The sequence below is a fragment of the Sporothrix brasiliensis genome (assembly GCF_000820605.1).
Source record: "Sporothrix brasiliensis 5110 chromosome Unknown Cont18, whole genome shotgun sequence".
Lineage (NCBI taxonomy): Eukaryota > Fungi > Ascomycota > Sordariomycetes > Ophiostomatales > Ophiostomataceae > Sporothrix > Sporothrix brasiliensis.
Genome location: NW_024467137.1, coordinates 3,121,516 through 3,141,076, shown reverse-complemented (window position 1 = coordinate 3,141,076; position 19,561 = coordinate 3,121,516). Strand labels below are relative to the sequence as shown.

At 56.1% G+C, this 19,561-nt stretch overlaps 5 protein-coding genes across 5 annotated transcripts; 3 read left to right on the top strand and 2 right to left on the bottom strand.

Moving 5' to 3' along the window:
- Positions 1–810: 810 nt before the first annotated feature.
- Positions 811–3,037, bottom strand: SPBR_01409 (protein KRI1; the record flags this gene model as incomplete). The annotated part of the gene is made up of 2 exons (XM_040759720.1): positions 811–2,756; positions 2,845–3,037. The coding sequence occupies 2 exons, from the start codon at positions 3,035–3,037 to the stop codon at positions 811–813; spliced, it is 2,139 nt and encodes a 712-aa protein (XP_040619829.1).
- A 949-nt stretch (positions 3,038–3,986) lies between these two features.
- On the top strand, positions 3,987–4,899 carry SPBR_01938 (Rab family, other; the record flags this gene model as incomplete). Its single annotated transcript, XM_040760248.1, has 3 exons — positions 3,987–4,058; positions 4,149–4,212; positions 4,292–4,899. The coding sequence occupies 3 exons, from the start codon at positions 3,987–3,989 to the stop codon at positions 4,897–4,899; spliced, it is 744 nt and encodes a 247-aa protein (XP_040619828.1).
- Positions 4,900–6,238: 1,339 nt separating this feature from the next.
- SPBR_01955 (uncharacterized protein) lies at positions 6,239–7,117 on the top strand (the record flags this gene model as incomplete). The annotated part of the gene is made up of 2 exons (XM_040760264.1): positions 6,239–6,340; positions 6,413–7,117. 2 exons carry the CDS (start codon positions 6,239–6,241, stop codon positions 7,115–7,117), a joined length of 807 nt encoding a protein of 268 aa, XP_040619827.1.
- Positions 7,118–7,901: 784 nt separating this feature from the next.
- SPBR_01869 (myo-inositol-1(or 4)-monophosphatase) lies at positions 7,902–8,950 on the top strand (the record flags this gene model as incomplete). Its single annotated transcript, XM_040760179.1, has 2 exons — positions 7,902–8,019; positions 8,088–8,950. The coding sequence occupies 2 exons, from the start codon at positions 7,902–7,904 to the stop codon at positions 8,948–8,950; spliced, it is 981 nt and encodes a 326-aa protein (XP_040619826.1).
- Positions 8,951–13,570: 4,620 nt separating this feature from the next.
- SPBR_01202 (uncharacterized protein) lies at positions 13,571–18,422 on the bottom strand (the record flags this gene model as incomplete). The annotated part of the gene is made up of 8 exons (XM_040759513.1): positions 13,571–13,981; positions 14,566–14,681; positions 14,705–15,822; positions 16,328–16,911; positions 17,209–17,579; positions 17,736–17,820; positions 17,935–18,050; positions 18,122–18,422. 8 exons carry the CDS (start codon positions 18,420–18,422, stop codon positions 13,571–13,573), a joined length of 3,102 nt encoding a protein of 1,033 aa, XP_040619825.1.
- Between the last annotated feature and the right edge of the window lie 1,139 nt (positions 18,423–19,561).

Genomic DNA, 19,561 nt, shown 5'->3' with positions numbered 1-19,561 from the left:
CCAAAGGGAAAACAATCCACGAAACCGACATGGACGCTCTTAAAACGAAGAACGACGAACGACGCCGTTCGGGCGGCACGCCTTGTCAAGACGCAGGCTGCACTCCAAGAGAATGAACGAATTGTCAGTCGAGTTCTGCCCTTGCAGCCATATAAGAAAAAATTGGCCGTGACGACTAGAGGCCAGATGGAGAGAGGTCGATAGTTTTCTCACGATTAGCTATACTTCCCGCTACTGGGCCGATTTGTCGAAGACGCGAAGAGGCAATGGCCTTCTTCGAACCTGGCCACGGGCCGCTTTCAGAAAATGTTTTATTTTCATACCTTGAAGCCGTCTCTTACAGTAGAAAGGGACGTGTCAACAAGGACATGTTATGTGTGACGTCGTTTCGGGCCATTCTTTACACCTTGTTACTGCAGCGGCGAATGACGGGAACCCGGTTCCCCGGCCTGCAATACAACGACTGACTTACGTTTCACGGGGATAGCTAGCCAAAAGAACGATCGACTTACGTTTCACACGTCTTTTATTTCAGCATGCTCGGCTTCTGTGGTTTGATGCCTATTCGCGTAGAAGGTAACAATGGCTGTACAATGATGTAAACATTCAGAAATAAAGTACACTGAACCGGCTTTTGTGGTTTTGCCAAACCTTCCTATGGGCGCCTCAAAATCACAATGAAGAACAAAACAAAACAAAGAAAAAGGAACAAGAAATAAAAAACACGATGGCGACAAAATCCGCAAAATCAATCCAGCTGCGCCCTGGCAACATGCAACTCCAGAATGGAAACCACACACAGCTCGCCATCTATTCGTCACTGGCCTTGCCCTTGCCCTTGTTCTTCCGCGACCGCTTCTTCTTCTTCTTGGGCTTGTCGGCATCGCTGTCGCCACCCTCCTCTTGGTGCTTGCTCTTTCTCTTCTTGTGGCCCGATGCCTCGGCCTCGGCCGCCTCGTCCACAAAGCGCTCAAAGCCAAACGTCGGGCCCGAGTGCTCGTAGTCGGCGCCAAACGTGTCGCGGCGCCACTGCCGCAGCCGTGCCTTCTTGCCCAGCTTCTTGCGGTCTTTGCGCTTGCGTTCCTCGTCGCGGAAGGTGGCCAGCTTCTTGAGGCCGGCAAACTCGTTGAGGGCCGCATCCGAGGGCGCCAGCAGGATGTCGCGGGCCGTGAGGCCAAACGTTTGCGGGCTGGTCTCGCGGTAGCGGAACCGACCGCCGAGCTCGGCGTTGACGCCCGTCGCAGGCCCGGCGGCCGCCAGGGCGGTCGGGTCGTCGAGCGCCATTTGGCGGTCAACGAGCGCCTCAATGCGCGCACGCTCGCGACGCGCCTCACGCTTGGCGTCGGCACGGTCCTTCTTCAGGGCCTTGCCGGTCTTGCGGCGCTTCGACGAGTGGCCCTCCTCGTCGTCCTCGTCGTCCTTGTCGTCGTCGCCCACCTCCTCTTCATCATTCTCATTGTCATCGTCCGACAGGGCGATGTTGGGGAGCGCCTCGTCTTCAAAGTCAGGGATCAGGTCCTTGATGTCGATGTCATCGTCCCACTTGGGCTTCTTGGGCCGGTTCTTTTTGCTGCTCTTCTTGCCCTTTTTCTTGCCATTCGAGTCCGCATCATCGCCGTCTGCCTCCAGCTCGTCCTCCAGACTGGCGTCCTTCTCGGCATAGTAGTCGTCGCCAAAATGCTTGCGCATCTTGCTCTCCCAAGCGTCGTTGTCCCAGGCGTCGTCGAGCAGACCCATCCATTCGTCCTCGGCCAGGTCGCGGCCCGCCACGCCGGCCGCCTGCTTGATCTTGGCCAGCTTCTCCTGGGCCTCCTCAATGTTCAGCCTGCGCAGACGCGCCCGCTCCTCGCGGCGGGCTTGCTTCTCGGCCTCTTGCCGTTCGCGCTCCTGCTCGCGCTGCCGCTGACGGGCCGTCTTTTCCTCGCGCCGCACCGACCGCTCGGACACCACGGTACGGGAGTACGACTTGAGGACCTCGTTGCTCTTGTTCGGGTCCTCGAAACGCAGGTTGTACGCGGTTTCAAAGGCCTCGGCGCGCTCGCGATTGTTCTCCTCCTCCTCCTCCGAGTCAAACGCCTCCCATCCGGGGCCGGTCGTCTCGTCGTCGGGGACCCATGCACGCGAGGAGACAAAGTTGGACAGGAAGAGGGCCGGGTCCTTGTCGGCGTTCTCGACGTCGACCTTGGTGATCTTCTTGATGTGGCCGACACGAGACGGGTGGACGCCCGAGGCGGCGGCCGACTCTTTGGCGGCCTTGGTCGAGGCCTTGGGCTTGATGAATGCGTCGGCGTCGTCGGCGTCGTCGTCGTTGTCGCTGGCAGGACCACCGTCGGCGGCGTTCATCGAGTCGACGAGTGCCTTCTTGAGCGCGTCCTGCTCCTGCTGGTAGGTCTTTGTGAGGGACGCACCGCCGGGGCCGTTTGTGTTGTCGTCGTCGCTGTCGTCGTCGGCACCGACATCGCCGCGCAAGTAGCGCTCACGGTGGTAGTCTTGGAGGTAGATGGGCTTCTCCTTGGGGTCTCGGGCGGATGCCGCTGCGGCCTCCTCCCCCGCCTTCTCGGCCTCGGCGGCGTCAAAGAACTTGGCGTCCGCGTTGTACACACGCGGGTCCTTGTTCTTGATGGCCTGCAGGGCGGCCGACATGCGTGCGTCGAGGTCTTCGGTCAGGAGGTAGCCGTCTTCGTCTTCGGTGCCCTCGTCGGACGAGGACTCGTCATCGTCCACGTCGTCTGCTGCCTTGCCGTACTTTTCCTCCACTGCATAGTTAGTATGTCAGCTGTCAGCATGCAGTTCACCGTAACGGCAATTGAGATTGAATTGTCGAATTGTGGGGTGTCGGCTCACGTTTCTGCTTCTCTTCGCGCTTCTTGTTGTGCTCGTACCGCCGAGCGTACTCCTCGTTGATTGTGAACGAGGCAGCCTTGCCTGCGGCGCCCGAGCCAAAGGCGTTGGCCCCCTCCTCATCGTCGTCGTCGTCGTCTTCAAAGAGCCGCTTCATGGGATTCTTGCCGGCTGGCGCAGCCTCGTCGATAGCCATGTTGTCGGTTTGTCCGCTCGGTTGGCTCGACTCTTGATCTTGGGACGCTGAGTTGAAGGAGAGTTTGCGTGACGAGAAGGCACCCACAGCACCAAAGACTTTGCCGAGAAATCGAGACATAAAGAATGAAGAAAAACAAAGAGCAAAAAAAAGAGGGTCGCGATGGGGTTATGCCTGCATGGAGTTTGATTTGTTTTTCTTTTCTTTTTTTTTTTCGAATCTCCAAACTTTCGTCGCCAATTGTTCGTCGTACCTTCCTCGTTTTTTGAGTGGAGCCAAACTTTTTTTCAGAGCCAGCAGCACGATAAGATAAGGCAAGCGCCCAAACGTGTGGATCCTGTGGGTCGCGCCTGCCAGCGATCTTTCCTTTGTCGTACGACGTAATTGCTCCGTTCTTCCTTCCTCTTCAGAACATCCGGTTCCGGCAATACCTAATTCCGTCCCAAGGCTGCCAGCGCAGGACAGTGCCGCACTAGGCCCCAGGCGGGTTGGCTTCCAAACCTCCCGATTACGTTGGTCTGCTTTGCGTGACGCCGCCACTGCCCGCCGCCACTCAATCCAAAGGACAAGCCTCGATCGTGAACGTTCGACTTTCCGACCTTTTCGTCTCTATTGCCAAATCTGCATCGCCTTCGAACACCTGGCCTCTCTCAGCCTTAATTATTCTTCCACCAACGAGCTCGTAATACGTATACTTTCTCCGGTCCGACTTTGCCGCCGTTGACTTCCAGCGGCATCTTCACCAATCGTTCTCCTTTACAACCCATCGACACTTCCAAACCGAAAGGGGCCGGCCTCCTATCCTCGCAGAGCCTTCAGATTACCGACGTCTCCCATTTAGCGGCCGTTTGACCTTGACGATACTGCCGTCGGCCTTGATTGACCGTTCGATCTTTGCAGTTCTCGTCTTTAATCTTTTCTTGCCGAGCCATACCACATATCTGTCATCATGGTGGATGCAGCACCGAAGCCTAGCAGCAGCGTGAAGCTGGTTCTTCTCGGCGAGGCTGCCGTTGGCAAGGTGCGCTTATTTTGTTTGGAGCTTGATTGAACAGCGAAGTGTGTGCAGGATGTCGGAAGAGGCACTTGGCTAACGGCATCTACGTTGCAGTCTTCTCTTGTCCTGCGGTTCGTCAACAACGACTTCCAGGAGAACAAGGAGCCGACGATCGGCGGTATGTAATGCTGTGTCTCCCTTTCTATCAATGGACTTTGTCCACCGAATGCTGACTTTCCTGCTCCCCCGCCCGACAGCTGCCTTCCTGACACAAAAGTGCAACCTGCCCACGCGGACGATCAAGTTTGAGATCTGGGATACCGCCGGCCAAGAACGCTTCGCCTCGCTCGCCCCCATGTACTATCGCAATGCCCAAGCCGCCCTCGTCGTCTACGACCTTACCAAGCCGACATCGCTCATCAAGGCGAAGCACTGGGTCGCCGAGCTGCAGCGCCAGGCCTCGCCCGGCATCGTCATTGCCCTCGTCGGCAACAAGCTCGATCTGACAAACGATGCGAGCGCCGCGGCGGGCGGCGACAGCAGCAGCAGCAGCAGCAACAACAACGACGACGACGCCGACGACGCCGACGGCTCCGACGCCCGCAAGGTCTCGACCGAAGAGGCCAAGACGTACGCCGACGAGGAGAGCCTGCTGTTTTTCGAGACGAGTGCCAAGACGGGCACCAACGTCAACGAGGTGTTCAACGCCATTGCCAATGCGATCCCAGAGACCTCGCTCAAGACGACACGGGGCGGTGCGGCCGGCGGCGCGGCCGGTGCAGGCGGCCGTGCGGGCGGCGACGCCAACCGGGTGAACCTGCAGGGCGCGCGCGACCAGGGCGCAAAAGACGGCTGTGCCTGCTAAGCGGCCGCGGCGAAGACGGCGACAGACGATGACATGATTGGGCCGCGTCGAGGAGGACGAGCGAGAAACGAGCGTTTCACTGCCGGGGAATTGTCGGGGGATGCACGCACAGCCGGTGAGGAGAAGGCTGCGCCATGATTTTTACTTTTTTTTGTCACACTTGTGATTGTCGTCTTTTTGCATTTCTTGTATTGTCCCGATTCTCGACATCCCTCGTCTTCCTTTATTTTGCACCACCTCTCGTTTTTGTTTCTCGGGGTTGTTCTGACCAACATGCTGCTGTGTTGCATATCCTTTAGTCTATATATTATTCTCATTCTCAAACAATACTATTCCAGAGGCTTTGCCTCACTGCCAACGGCTGAATGGACAGTTTATATGTGCAGCATACTATGCATCAACTTTTGCGTAGCGGACAGTGCGACTGCCCTTCCACAAGGAAAACGACGCACACATGGCGACGGGGAAAATAATAATAATAAAAAATCTACGCTTTTGCGTTCATGCGATGCGTTTTCTTATGTCTCTTGAGGATAATTTCGAAGAGCTTTCTAATTCGTTGCATTCAAGGAACAAGCAGTGCGGCGCAGCTCCCTGTGGGTGAATTTAGTGAAGAACTGCAGAGGTTCCAGGTCATCTTGCACTGAGACAGCGTTGTACTGAGAACGGAAGGATCGGGATGGCGCTGTTCACTAGCTTTGAAGAATCGAAAAGTAAGATTTAAGTATACTATACCTGATATTAGCACAAAACCACAATATATATTATGTACATAGTACAATGACGCACGCTTGCGCTTATCAAGGCATCAGCAAAACTGGAACCAGAGCAGCAGGAAGCAGTTGCGACCTCCGCTTTGTGTCGTCCCTTCCGCCGTCGTGCACTCCTCCTTCCCGTTCTTAGGAAATCCTACAGCTCCCCTTTTCTCCCTCACTGCTTTTGACGCTTCATTTTGACACTTTTCTTCTCAACAACCATCTCTCTCTCTCTCTCTCTCTGTCGGTCTCTCCCTCCTCAAACTCGCCGTACCATTGAGCGCGAGGCTCTCCCATCGTCCTATTGCACTCCCAAGCGGCAACAAAACTCTCGCCGCGCATCTGCCGATTGCTCTTGGCCTGGCCCACCTTTGTCTGTGCGACTGTCCACCAGTGTCCCGCGCCAACCAGTCCGCATATCCGTCAACGTCGGTTACTTGGGCCTTTACAGAGCGACATCATCGCTTGTGTAGTCGCGACATCCCGCCTTGCCGCCGGTGAACCTTGTACGCACGTCTGTACGCACGCGGCCATCCGCTGCCTCTCACCCCACCGCAAACTAGCCACGGTCGAGATTGCCCATCATGAAGACCGGCGGCATCGTCGTCCTGGTGATTGTTCTTTTGCTTCTGGCAGCTGGTGTTGGCTGGATCGTATTTGCTCGCCTCCGCGCACAGAGATTAGGGGTATGTCTTTGGCGACTCCATGTACGTCTGCCGTTGTCGCCTGTTTTCTGGTACTAACGTCTCGCCGCGCAGCTCCCACCTCCGCCTTGGGTGTCTTTTATTCCGTTCTACAACTCCTCGCGTTCGAGCTACGGCGTGCAGCCTGCCCCCAGCGGCATTGGCGGCTGGTTCCAGGACCGCTTCCGTAGCCTCAAGGGCGGCCGCAACAACCGCACCGCAGCGGGCGCTTACGAGGGTGCCGGCACATCGGGCCGGGGTGCCGCGCGCCATGGCTTCGGCCCTCTCGACCCGGACGATGCCTGGGACTCGCGTGTCGGCGCCGAGGCCGACGCCTACTACTACAACGAAGAGCAGGAGCTGGGCCTCCACGCCGGCGGCAACCCGCACGCCAACAGCAGCCGCTTGAACGTGGGTGGCGCCGGCGGCGGCGGAGCACGCGCCGACACGGCGTATCTCGGTGGTGGCGGCATGGGCGGCTCGTCCTACGACATGAACGTCCCAGCTGCCGCACCCTCGCATGGCGACGGCGCCTTTGAGGAGCGCGGCCGCGCGCGCGGACGCAGCCCACACCCGGCGACGAGCGCAAGTCGCGGCGGTGGCGGCGGCGGCGGCGCCCCCAACCCGTTTGACGACGACGCTGCTGACCCGAGCAACATCAGCCTGCGCGGCGTGAGCCCTCGGCCAATGATCGATACCGGCGTGCACGACGGCCACAACGACGGCCACAACCCCGAGAGCCCGACGGAGCGCCGGTCCATGTTCCACGAGAATGTATAGACTCTGGGGAGCAACGGTATAGTGGCTACAGGGGCTGTGGGCAGGCGACGTGGGCGGCTGGTCGAATACTGGAGACCCGCGGCCACGATTCCAACAGGGGATATGAGATGCGCAGGTTCTGCCTTTATGGGCCGTCTTTTTAACGCCACTGTTTGTTTCTCTGAAATCACTGGAATATGGGTCGTATCGAGTATGCTTCGGTTTTGTTTCTAGGTTTCGTTCTTCCATCTGTTTTGGCTTTGTTTGGCTTTGTTTGGCTTTGTTTGGCTTTATTTTTGGCATTGGCTTTTGGGTTCCAGTGGGCTGGTGCAAAGGCGCGCCGAGTCCCATGTCTTGAAAAGGCGGAAAGGCGTTTCTGGCGTATTAAAACACTGGTTTTTTTGGCGGGTGTTCTTTTCTGACTTTCCTTTTTATTCGAGCTGCTGTGTCATTGGTATGTTTCCCTTCTTGGGTTTAAAGTCTTTTTGGTGTTGCTCTATCCTATCATTCATACCGTGATGTGCAGAGCATCCTTAACTCGTCGAATGAGCTGTCGCGTTTGTGACATCACCTCTCGCCATTGGGATTTGACGTGCCAAGCGCCGTCCTTTAGCGACCCCTCTCCAACGACCCCACTATAATTTCGCGAGATACTAAGTGATGCGGCCGATACAGTATCTCGTCGAGCCTCATCCGTCATCCTTCTTTTTTATTATTTTGATCCTCACCTCGCCAATTGTGCTGAACACAGCGTTGCTACGTCTTTACCGACACCCAGCCTCCTCCATACCACACACACACGACAATGACCGACATTGACTTGCAGGCGGTGCACGACACACTCGTGTCGATTGCTTTTGAGGCGGGCCGCATGATCCTGGCGGCGGACCCCAACAACATCCCCAAGGGCACCAAGAAGAACTGTGAGTGGAATTCCTAGGGGCCCGGGACGGGTATGTGAGTGACTGCCGTACTGACGAATGGACCACAGCCGTGGATCTCGTCACAGAAGCCGACCAGGCCGTCGAGCGCATGGTCTACGCGCGTCTCCGCGCCGACTACCCGACGTGCGCGTTTGTCGGCGAAGAGACGTACGTCGCCGGCGAGACGCGCGTCACGGATGCGCCCACGTTCATTGTCGACCCGATCGACGGCACCACCAACTTTGTCCACGGTTTCCCGCACGCCTGCATCAGCCTCGGCTTCGCGGTCGGCCGCCGCCCTGTCGTCGGTGTCGTCTACAACCCGTTCCTCGACGTCTTGTACACGGGCATCAAGGAGAAGGGCTCGTTTATGGAGCGCAATGCGTCTCTGAGCCGGAACGCGCCGGCGCCGGACGGGAGCACCGTGGCCAGCCAGAAGCTGCGACTGCCGCTGGTGGGCCGCGGCGACGTGCAAGAGGCGCCGGAGCTGAACGGGCTGGGCTCGGCGCTCGTGGCTATTGAGTGGGGCTCGGACCGGCAGGGCGCCAACTTTGACCTCAAGGTCGGCGTGTTCCAGCGCCTGGCGGCCGCCAAGGAGGAGGCCGCCAAGGAGGGGGCCGTGGGCAAGAATGCCATGGTCCACAGCCTGCGGTCTCTGGGCTCGGCAGCGCTCAACTTTTGCGCCGTTGCGGCCGGACAGCTGGACTGCTACTGGGAGGGCGGGTGCTACGCGTGGGACGTCTGCGCCGGGTGGTGCATCCTGTCCGAGGCGGGCGGGTTCGTGGCCAGCGGCAACCCAGGCAACTGGGAGCCAGCACTGGACAGCCGGCTGTACCTGGCGGTGCGTGGTGCGCCGTCAGGGGGCCGTGAGCTGGTGGAAGAGTTCTGGTCGGTGATTGGCGATGCCGGCACGATGAAATATGTGCACTAAAAGGGCGTGGGAATACGGCTATATAAAATGGAATAGAATAATACGGATGCGATCAGCTTCGACGGATTGGCGATACGATTCAGTCTGGTGTCGTCAGACACCCGTGAAGCAACAATGTCGCATGGCGGGATGAGTCTCGCTCTCGCGCGGAAACATATCTTGGCAGGGAGATATAAGAACATTCTACATGAAGGTTGACGTTGTGACCCCCACCGAAGAAGGACAACCTCGTTTGGAGGAATAAGCAAAGGGCACGGGCGGGAGCTACTGCAGCTAACATGCATCTTTATATCTACGTATATCTACGTCCACATCCGCATTTGTTGAAAAGATAACAATTGGCAAAAATCTGGCAAAACGTGCTGCAGCGGGTATTCGCTTTCATCACCGACCCGACTACTCACCCGCCGATTAGCGGTTTAGCTTGGGAGAGCCGACGGGATGCCGTGTTCGCTTGTATCGTGGAAGACACAGAGGTTGTACTTTTGCGTGGGGGAACGGTTGACGATGTCTGCAGTCCGGTTCTTGCTCTCTCTTATCTTGGCAGTACTCGGTCGCTAATTCTCTCGGCCAACGACCAATAGCCAACGGCAACAGCCAGCCGCTTCACGGGAGAGATCTACAACGTGCCGTGTAATTACGCCCGAGAGAGGGCTGGATGCTGCGCACGCCATTTTCTGCTGCAGCTGTTACGTACGTGCGTGCAGACGTGGACGTGCGCTGCAGATGAGCTGCATAATCTCACTCACCACAGACGATGGGCAGCGGTTTGTAGAAGCAGGTTGTGGTTATCGATGAATTTATGAATTTACCGCAGTAAGGAAATGAAGGAAAGAATAAAAAGATATTCGAGTGAAGGATAAAAAGGAGTGTGTAGTACATCAAGATAAAAAGGAGAATGTATTACATCAAAGTGCCAGTTTGCTTGCAGCTCTCATAAATTCCTTTTTACTATATCGTTCTCTTTAATATGTATGCTCTATTTATTCATCCTTCACGACATTTAATGCCATACAAATCTAAAGAAACATCCTCCTCACACAATTCCATGTATTATCTCGTCACACCTCTCGCCTACTTGAAGAGTCATGCAATAATGCAGCTGGACACAACCTAATCTGACCGTCCACACCATCTTCTCATGGCTTGGCTTTTTCTGCATGCCTGTCACCTCCGTTTTCGGCTGTTGTCGTTGTGGAGCGTCGACGGCCAGGTCTTGCCCCCGATGTTCCCTGTAAAGTTAGCCTCGTAGCGTCCTTTTGTGACTTAGAGGCCGTGGCTAGCTTCGGGTCTCGGGCCTGGCCCCCTCCTTCCCAGTCTGAAAATTTAGCAGGACAGGAAATACGGCGTCCGACTGAAGAGGGGCAAGACGAATGGAGCAAGAACACGAAAAACGAGTCAGTCGCACTTGCCCATGCCATTGTGACCTTCTTCGCACATCCTTGAACGGCGTTTATGAGAGGGGAAAGAGCGACGAGGAGTACGCCCTGAGACCGCGCTTTCCCAGTGAAAACAATGCACTGCAACGAAAACAAAAGCGAAGGAAAGAGCAGAAAACGGAATGTCCAAAAGAAGAAGAAACAACCGACAACAACACGAAAAAGCAAAGGACGGGAAAGAGCAGTTGAACGCGCTTTCCAAGACGTTCACAGTATGGCCTGGGTGCTCTTGCCACTGTTTCGCCGTCTTGTGTTGTCTTTTTTTTCCTCTTTTTGCCACCCGCCCTGGCAACTTGACTTTGTTTTTTTTTCCCGTCTTTTCTTCCCAGTTCTAAACCTATTCGGGATCAACACACAACAAGTCCCCATTGGGTAATGCACTTTTGTTCACATGTCTCCTCGTCGGAATGGCCTCCTCTGCAGCGTATACACCCGTTCTCCGCCCTTTTTTTTCAATCTAAATCGGAGCCCAGACGACTTTCCTCGACTTCTTTATCTCGACTTTGACGATTTTGTGCTCGTCCAACTCTTCAGGTTGGTGTCGCGACGGCCGCGACAGAGAATGCTACACGGTGGTGCTCTAGAAAGATAAAGCAGCAATCCCTTTGTATCGCCTGCATTGCTTGCATTGCTTGCATTGCTTGCATCGCCTGCATTGCCTGAATTGCTCGCATCTGCATCGAGAAGAGCGACATAGGACGTACAATGATAACGTTGCAGCGTGTCCATTCATGGTATCTTTGCGAATCCGTTCCAGATTATCCCGAAAACCCACACATCTCCAGCAAACAAAACGCCCTCAGTGGATCTCAGCACGGCGTAATACGACGTACGCAGTATGCCTTTGTTCCTACACCCCCCCTCTAGACCCCCTCCCTGCAAGCCTCCCGTTGCATATGCTAGCGCCGCTGTCTGCCGCCTGGTCGGTCTGGTCTTTGCATTGGTCCCGCCGTTTTTCTCTTTTCCATCCGATTCGATAACCTGGCGAGAACCTCTGTTCGTCTTCTCCTCGCGTTTTTGGCTTTGTTGTTACGTTTTAACTAATGCCCCTTGACCCTTTTTTTTTTGCCCCCTCCATATTCTCGTCCTTTTATTTCGTTCCCGTTTTCTATATCCCGTCTGCTCACCGTCTAGTGACACATGCCGTCGTGCAGGAGATTATTGCAGCCAAAGACCTCCCCTCTCCCCCTCCTTTCGAGTGCATAGAGTTAGCTCATGAGCTAGATAAGCCTGAAATTGATTGTTTTGAAGGAGACGCCGACAACCGCCAGCCGACCACCGTCTGTCGTCTGTCGTCCGCCGTCCGTCACCCACCTTTCTTTTCGTTTCCTTTCATTTTTCCACCGGCCCTTCTGACCGCCCTCGACTACACTTTTCCTATAATTTCCTTGTGGCAAGACAAAATAAATACAGAAGCAACCTGCCCCCTCCTTTTCTGTTCTCTCCCCCCTCCTTTTTTCCTTTTTTTCTTTACTTTTCTTTTCATGTAAAAATATATCTTTATTGTCTTCTTGTGCCTGTTCCTAGTGAAACTAAACTGTTTGTCTTCGTACATTATTTTGTAACGCGAGAAACAAAAAGAAAAAAAGACTCAAAGAGACAACGCAGACGTCTTTGAAACAGAAAATACTCGCCTACAGAGCAAAGGACAGCCCCGTCGTCAACTGTTCTATATCTCCTCGTACGATATAGACCAGACAGCCGCAAGACAAAACGACGAGACGAGACGAAGAGCCATGGGCCTATTCCAACAACGATTAAGTCGCGATCCGGATGCGTTTCCTGCCTTTCAGCTATTTATTCTAGGTAAGAACCAACCCGCGACAATACCACGACCCTCAACACGACCCTCAAAACGACCATAAGCTAACCTCGTCACAGCCATTGTCCGTCTGGCCGAGCCCATTGCGCTCACGTCCATCTTCCCCTATGCCTGGGCCCTTGTCAAGCACTTCCAGATCGGCGACGAGAGCGATGCCTCCTTCTACGCCGGCATCCTCATCTCTTCCTTCTCGCTCGCCGAGGCTCTCATGGGCATGTACTGGGGCGGCCTATCCGACCGCATCGGCCGCAAACCCGTGCTGCTGGTCGGCTGCATCGGCACCATGCTGAGCATGATCGTCGTCGGCATGGCCCGCAACATCTGGGTGGCGTTGCTGGGCCGTGTTATGGGCGGGTTGCTGAACGGCAACATTGGCGTCATCCAGACCATGGTCGGCGAGCTGGTCAAGAAGCCCGAACATGAGCGTGAGTCCCTCCCCTTCCCCCGTACATTTTGCGTGCCCCATTTGCGAATTTGTCCAACTGACGTCTTGCAGCCCGCGCGTACTCCATTATGCCCTTCGTCTGGAGCATCGGCACCATCATCGGCCCTGCCCTTGGCGGCACGTTTGCCGCCCCGCACGCGTCCTTCCCCGAGCTGTTTCCCCGCGGGAGCCTGTTTGACCGTTTTCCTTATTTGTTGCCCAACCTGCTCTGCGCGCTCCTGCTACTCATTAGCATCGTGATGGGCTACGTTCTCCTCGAAGAAACGCACCCGGACCTGCAGCCGCCCGTCGTCGCGTCCAAAACCGCCCTCGACTTTGACGACAACCAGCAACAGCGCAGCACGTACGTCTCGGACGAGACGCCACTGCTGGAGACATCGGACGCGTTGAAGCGGCCCGCCGTCGACCTGCGTGCCGAGACGTATGGAACGTTCAACCGCGACCGTGACCGCGAGGAGGGGACGCCCACATCCGACTCTGTGACCACCACCACCAGCACCCGCCAGCCCACGGCCAGTTTTGCCGCAGGCCACAAACCAACCACCACAACACCCGCTGCCTCTGTCAACATCTTTTCGCGTCGCATTTTGGCTGTCGTGCTGGCGCTTGCCATCTTTTCGTACCACAGCATGGCCTACGACTCCACGCTGCCCATCTTCTTTGAGGACGACCGTGTCGTTCCATTTCCAAGTGGGGACAGCACCGGCGGCTCCTTTTCCTTCAACCCCCTGTACTCCCCGGGCGGACTCGGGCTTTCCCTGCGCGCCGTCGGCATGATCATGGCCATCAACGGCGTCATTGCCCTCTTTGTCCAGGCCGTCGTCTTCCCACTCGCTGCGTCCTGGTTCGGTGTCGGCCGCCTGTTTATGCTGGTCACCATCCTGCATCCGCTCGCCTATGTCGTCGTCCCCTGGCTACTGTACGTGCCGGCCGCGTGGCTGTACCCGGCCATCTACGCCTGCATGGCCCTGCGCAACCTCTTTGCCATCCTGGTCTACCCGCTGCTGCTCATCCTCGTAAAGGAGGCCACGCCTTCGCCCTCGGTGCTCGGCAAAGTCAACGGCATGGCCGCCAGCGCCGGCGCCGCCTGCCGCATGGTCGCCCCGCCCATTGCGGGTTACCTGTACACGGTCGGCAGCCGCATCGACTGCACCGCCCTGGCGTGGTACGGTGCTGCGCTTGTCGCGCTGGTCGGTGCGCTGCAGTGCTTCTCGGTTGACCGCACGCCGCCGGCCACCCTGCACACGTCGACTGTCCAGTCCTCCGAGGACGATGGCAGAGTTGTCTGAGTGCTCTTTCCACAGACCCCTCCTAATGCCTTTGTGCTTTATCGCTTCCGCCCGGTGTTTACTACTGGTCGTTTCTGTTTTATTTGTTTGTTCATTCAGCGAGCGTGTTCGTTGGACACCGCGTTTCTGGTTTGGCGTTTATTGATGATTCGGAGTTGGTTTTTTCTTGAGCTTTCGAGCATGGCGCTCTGTCTTTCTGGGCAAAGGATTTTTTTGTCTGGGATTTTGAAGGTTTTCTGCCGTCGCGAGCATAATGATGCACTTTTACAGAAAAGTTTTGCGTTTGTTTTATTTTTGGGTTGGTTTTGGCGGAATACATAGCTGGACGTGTCAAGACCACTAAAATGGCTAAACTTAGCTTACTCATCAAGGCTGTCACCCACTGTGAGGTTACAACTGGGCTAGAGACAAACGCCGATATCAGTCAGAAAATTCATCAATGACACCACCTCGCCCTTGTTACACGTACTTATTTTCATAAATCGAGAGAAGCAACTTACCACACGTATCCAGTATGGTGCAGCTGAAAGAGATTTCAGATGAGGTGGCCGAGAAGTTGAAGCTAGGTGACACCAGCCCAGCAACTGATAACGACGGCAAGGTGAAAAAGGCAGAGGCACAGCCAGCGCCGGCACCATCGACAGCACCAGCACCAGCGCCAGCGCCAGCGCCAGCTGCTTCCACATCACGGCCGGCACAAGATGGGGCATCAGAACCAACCGTCGCGGGCCCGGAGCTGCCACCGGCCAGGGCGCTCACAAGTGGCAAGACCGCGGACGAGATTCTCGCCGAGCTCAACAAGTCGCCCCTCTTCATGACCGACCTCGAGGACAACGACGACATCGCCGCGCTGCAGGCGCTTGCCTACGAGGGCACGCCCTTTGAGAACGCCGGCGATTTCAAGGAGCGCGGCAACGAGTGCTTCCGCGAGTCCAAGTGGGCCGACGCCCGCGAGTTCTACGGCAAGGGTATTGCCCTCCTCACTGCCGAAGACAAGCGCCGTGCCCGCGGCGAGGCGCCCAAGCTGGAGGCCGACGAGGACGGCAAGATGCCCGACGACCCGGACACGCCGGACCAGGTCGCCCAGCAGCACGCCCTGCTGGCCCAGCTGTACGGCAACCGCGCCGCCTGCCAGCTGGAGCTGCGCAACTACCGGTCGTGCACGCTCGACTGCGGCTGCGCGCTGCGCCTCAACTCGGCCAACACCAAGGCCTGGTTCCGCAGTGCCAAGGCGCTGCTGGCCCTCGACAAGACCGACGAGGCCGACGAGGCCTGTGCGGGCGGCCTGGCCGTCGACCCCCAGAACGCGTCGCTGCTGCGCCTCAGCAAGGACATTGCCGCGCGCGCCGAGATGGTGGCGGCCCGCAAGCGCCGCGAGGACGAGCGCGTGGCGCGCGAGACGCGCAAGAAACAGCGCCTGCGGGCGGTGCTGCGCCTGCGTGGTGTGCGCACGCGCACGACGGCGCAGCCGCCCGAGATGGAGGATGCCGCGGTGCGGCTGGAGCCCGAGGACGACGGCACGTACGACCTCGACGTGTCCAAGAGCACGGTCAGCTACCCGACGGTGCTCCTGTACCCGCTGACGCTGCAGTCTGACTTTATCAAGGCCTTCAACGAGACGGAGAGCCTCGGCGACCACCTGGCGTACATCCTGCCGGTACCGTGGGACACGACGGCCAAGGACTATGCGACACCGGCGGGCGTTGACTGCTATATGGAGACGATGTCCGGCAGCCTGGTCAAGGTCGGCAAGAAGATGGCGCTGGGCAAGATCCTGGCGCAGGCGAGCGTGGAAGTTGTTGACGAGGTTGTTCGCGTTTTTGTCGTGCCCAGGGAGCAGGCCGAGTCGTGGGTGCGTGAATTTAAAGAGAAAAAGGCTGCAGAACGAGGGGAGCAGACCGCAAAGTGAGGGAGGACTTTGAATTATCATTGATACCAAAATACCTTTAAAAAAACGAAAATATACCAAAAGAATAAATAAAAAAAATCAATTAAATGTCAAAGAACATTACCAAGTAAAAGCAAATAACAAAGCATCACGCCTCTCGGCTCCGTCTAACGAATATCCAATCCTCATCCTCACCGAGAATAAATTGAGAATGAACAAAAAACGTAAAATAGGAAAACAAAGTAGACAAGAAATCGCAATAAAAAACTCACAATGACAAGTCAAAAAAAAAACAAAAAAACAAAAAACAGCAGTGACGGACTCAGTGGAACTCAAAACTTTCCAAGATAAATGGCCAAATTAAATCAACCGAACAGTCTTTACCTTTCCTATCACCAGACTCCATCCCACCTTATGGGCCTTCCTCTCTCTGCCCTTTCCTGTTCGCCGACTACGACCTGCGCCGCTTGTTGCATGGAACTTCATCGTCACACAGGAGCGATGCTATGCTTGCGATGAGTCGTGGGTCGTTTTTCGGCTTCTTTGTGTCTGGACGGCGGCCATCATTGAAGGTGTCAGGTGCCTGCATCTTAACACTGAAGTTGACGAGCACTTCGGCCGCATCCACATCGGTGGCATTCCAGGATGAAGATGACGACGATGGCCCCGCCACACCACCACTGACCTTGGCTTTGCGGCGCTTGGTTGGCGTTTTCTGTAGGGGATGGTAATGTGCATCGTGCCCTTGGTTGTCGACTGGCCCTATTGGTTTCTTGTCTGTCTCTAGGGCCGTCGCGTACTTCACTTCGTCCTTGACAAGAACGAGCATGGGTCCCGAGTGTGGTTTCTTCTCGTCCTCGCTGGAATGGCGTAGATGAGCGTGTTGTCTGCGTGGCGGAGATGGGTAGCAGTACGATGGTGCAAAGTGGGTTTGGCCGCCATCTTGGTGTCCATTGTCGGCGACACCCCTTCGATGCTCGAAGCCGGGATTCGAATTCGAAAGAGTCGCTTGAAGGGCACTGCCGACCCGCGGCACCGACGATTGCGTTTCCTCCACTTTCGGTCTCCAGCGCACCTGCTGGTCTGGTAAAATTAGACGGGGCGACGGCGGTGAGTCCAAATGTGGCCGCCTTGGCTGAGTGTGCCTGGAAAGCTCTTCAGTTGAGCTGGGAATGTCGCACTCATAACCCATTCTCAAAGAGGGCAGCGATTGGTGTTCTCGCTGGTAAGTGTGGTCTGTAGTGTAGTTGTGGCTGTTTCTCGCACCGTGGCCATGTCGATCCCGTGTATGCGCGTCACGGCGAAAGAGATTTGGCAATGTGACTGAAGAGGGAACAGGCATTCGAGTTAGGGGAGGCAGTCTCCCGTGCTCTACAGGCGACGGGAGGAGAAGGTCATCATGTTGCGGCGCCGAGTAGTTGATTGGAGCGAGTTGTGGCCTTCCGTCCTCGAGCGCGTCGGCGATGTGGCGGACGTACAGAGATTCGGGCGGTGGTAGGATTCGGCGATGCATACTTGAAGGACGGGAATGGATATCTGGCCGCTGGTATGTGCCTTGCGAGCCGCCATGCGGCTGTGGGATCCGACTCTGATGGAAAGTTGACGTCGTGGTCCCATCTTCTAGGGCCTGAATAACGTCCTGTCGCATGAGCTCCGTCTCTCGAGTTGCCTCTGCAACAAGAATTGGGTCGATAACCATGCGTGCAAAGTCGGACGACTGGGGAGGCAAGCAATCGGACGGGAAGTCTGGTCCGAATATCGGAATGAGGGCCCCGGCGATGTGATAGCAGAATGTAGCACAGACTGCTCTCGCGCAGGAGTAAGGCATCCAGTAGCCTTTTATTTCGCTTGTGAGTATGTGGGCATGACTGTCGCCAACGCCATGAAAGAGACGAGACGTACCTTGGGCCATGATTGAACCCCCGGTGATGCTATGCGTGATTTCGCGGAGCCCCGGGTTTAGGTTGAGCATTTTTGCCGGCGTCGTCTGATGTTTTTATCGTGTTAGTAGTCCGGCCGCGGCCCGTTCACTGTCCGATGGGAATTGATTTCATCTCATCTTTGGGTGCTCATTCTCCACACAGACGCTGTTGTCACGTACCTTGCTGTACTTGCAGCACTTGAAGAACGGGGTCATGCGAACGAGGCCGACGTTGTAATCCCACATGACGTGGTACTCTTTGTCATCGCCGGGGACCTTGAAGACATATTGGAAGACTGATCGGTGAGCACGACTTGGACAACAAGTAGCATGGGCCGAGACGTTTAGCAATGCAAGGGTCTCTTACCTTCGAAGCTTTCTCGGCCCGTCTTTTCAAAGAAGTCTTTCTTGCCGCTGGCATACGGGATGTGTCGACAAAACTCCTCGATGCTTTCGAATGGGTAAATCTGGAACTCCTCGATACACCGTCTCGCAGTGGCATCGAGGCCGTGCTCGAACGGGCGGAAACGGACGGCGCCTTTGGGATGCGCTCGAGCGAATTCGACAAACGGGCCTTGGGACGACCCGCTGACCATATGGCTCCGGCTGGCCACCGGGTACAGGTTGTCGCTGTACACCGTGGCCGGTGATTCCATCATCGTAGCCATCGGCGTTGATGCGAAAGAGGACGATGGAGACGAGACGCTCGATGGAGATCCAAATGTCTGGCCGGGATGACCCTGGGATGGAGATGTTGTGACCTGCACAGATGGTCCCTTTGGGTGCAAGAGGGTAGACACGGACATATTTTGAGCCTCTCGTTTGAAAATGACGGCAGCCCAACGTGACAAGACAAGGAGGCCGAGTTAAATGGACCCGAACGAAGAGAGGTGGAAAGAAGAAGAGGGGAGAAACAAAAACGTGAAGACAAGAGCAACTGAGCAAATGAGCAAATGAGCAAATGAGCAAATGCGAGGCGGTAGAGAAACTGATAGAAGACAATAGGATAGGGGAGGGGTGCGACAATGTGATATAGGTGAAAGTGGTGAGCACCAGAGTGTCGTCTTGTAAGACGGCCTTTGACGTGCCTGTCTTGATCGTCTTTTGCTTTGTTTGGCGTTCAGGTGAATGACGGCGCCAGGGGGTGGTGGCTCACCGGTGCAAGCTGGGATTTCCAGTGGCCAAGGGTGATGTTGTACCCGACCAGACAACCACGACGAGACTGGGAGAAAGAAACGGGGTAGGGTAAAATGAGCACAATGAGCACAATGAGTGAAAAGGTGGCCGGCGACAGTGTGAAAGAGGCTATGAGAAGGGGAGAGAAAAGAGGCAGCTGGAAGAGAGCGAGGGGGGCGAAGGCTTATATGGCTATGGTCGCACGCATACAAAGCCATACTGGGCAGGAGCGGCGGAGAGCAACAGCAGAACAGCAGGAAGCAACGACCAGAGGTCAGGGCGGGTGTGCTTCATGACAGACAGTACGCTCGTACCAAGCGGGCAGGAGCGGCCTGTCCGCTGCGGGTGAGGCTTCACGTTCTACCCCCAATATTCAAAGGTGTGGAAGGTACCGCCTGGTGGCTCTTGCCTGAAGTTCCATTCTTTCCAGCTGCTCTTTCCACTTTTTCCATTTTCCTTTTTTTGTTGTTGCAACTGCCCTTTCAATGTTGACAGTCGGTCTTTCCTTCTATTCTTGGATGCATCCATGTGTGAAAACAAAACGTCTGTGCCCGATCTCCGGCCCACCTTGACCTACACCTTGCCGTATCGTCTCTTCTGCTGTCTTCGCTGCCATGTCCTGTTTTCTCTA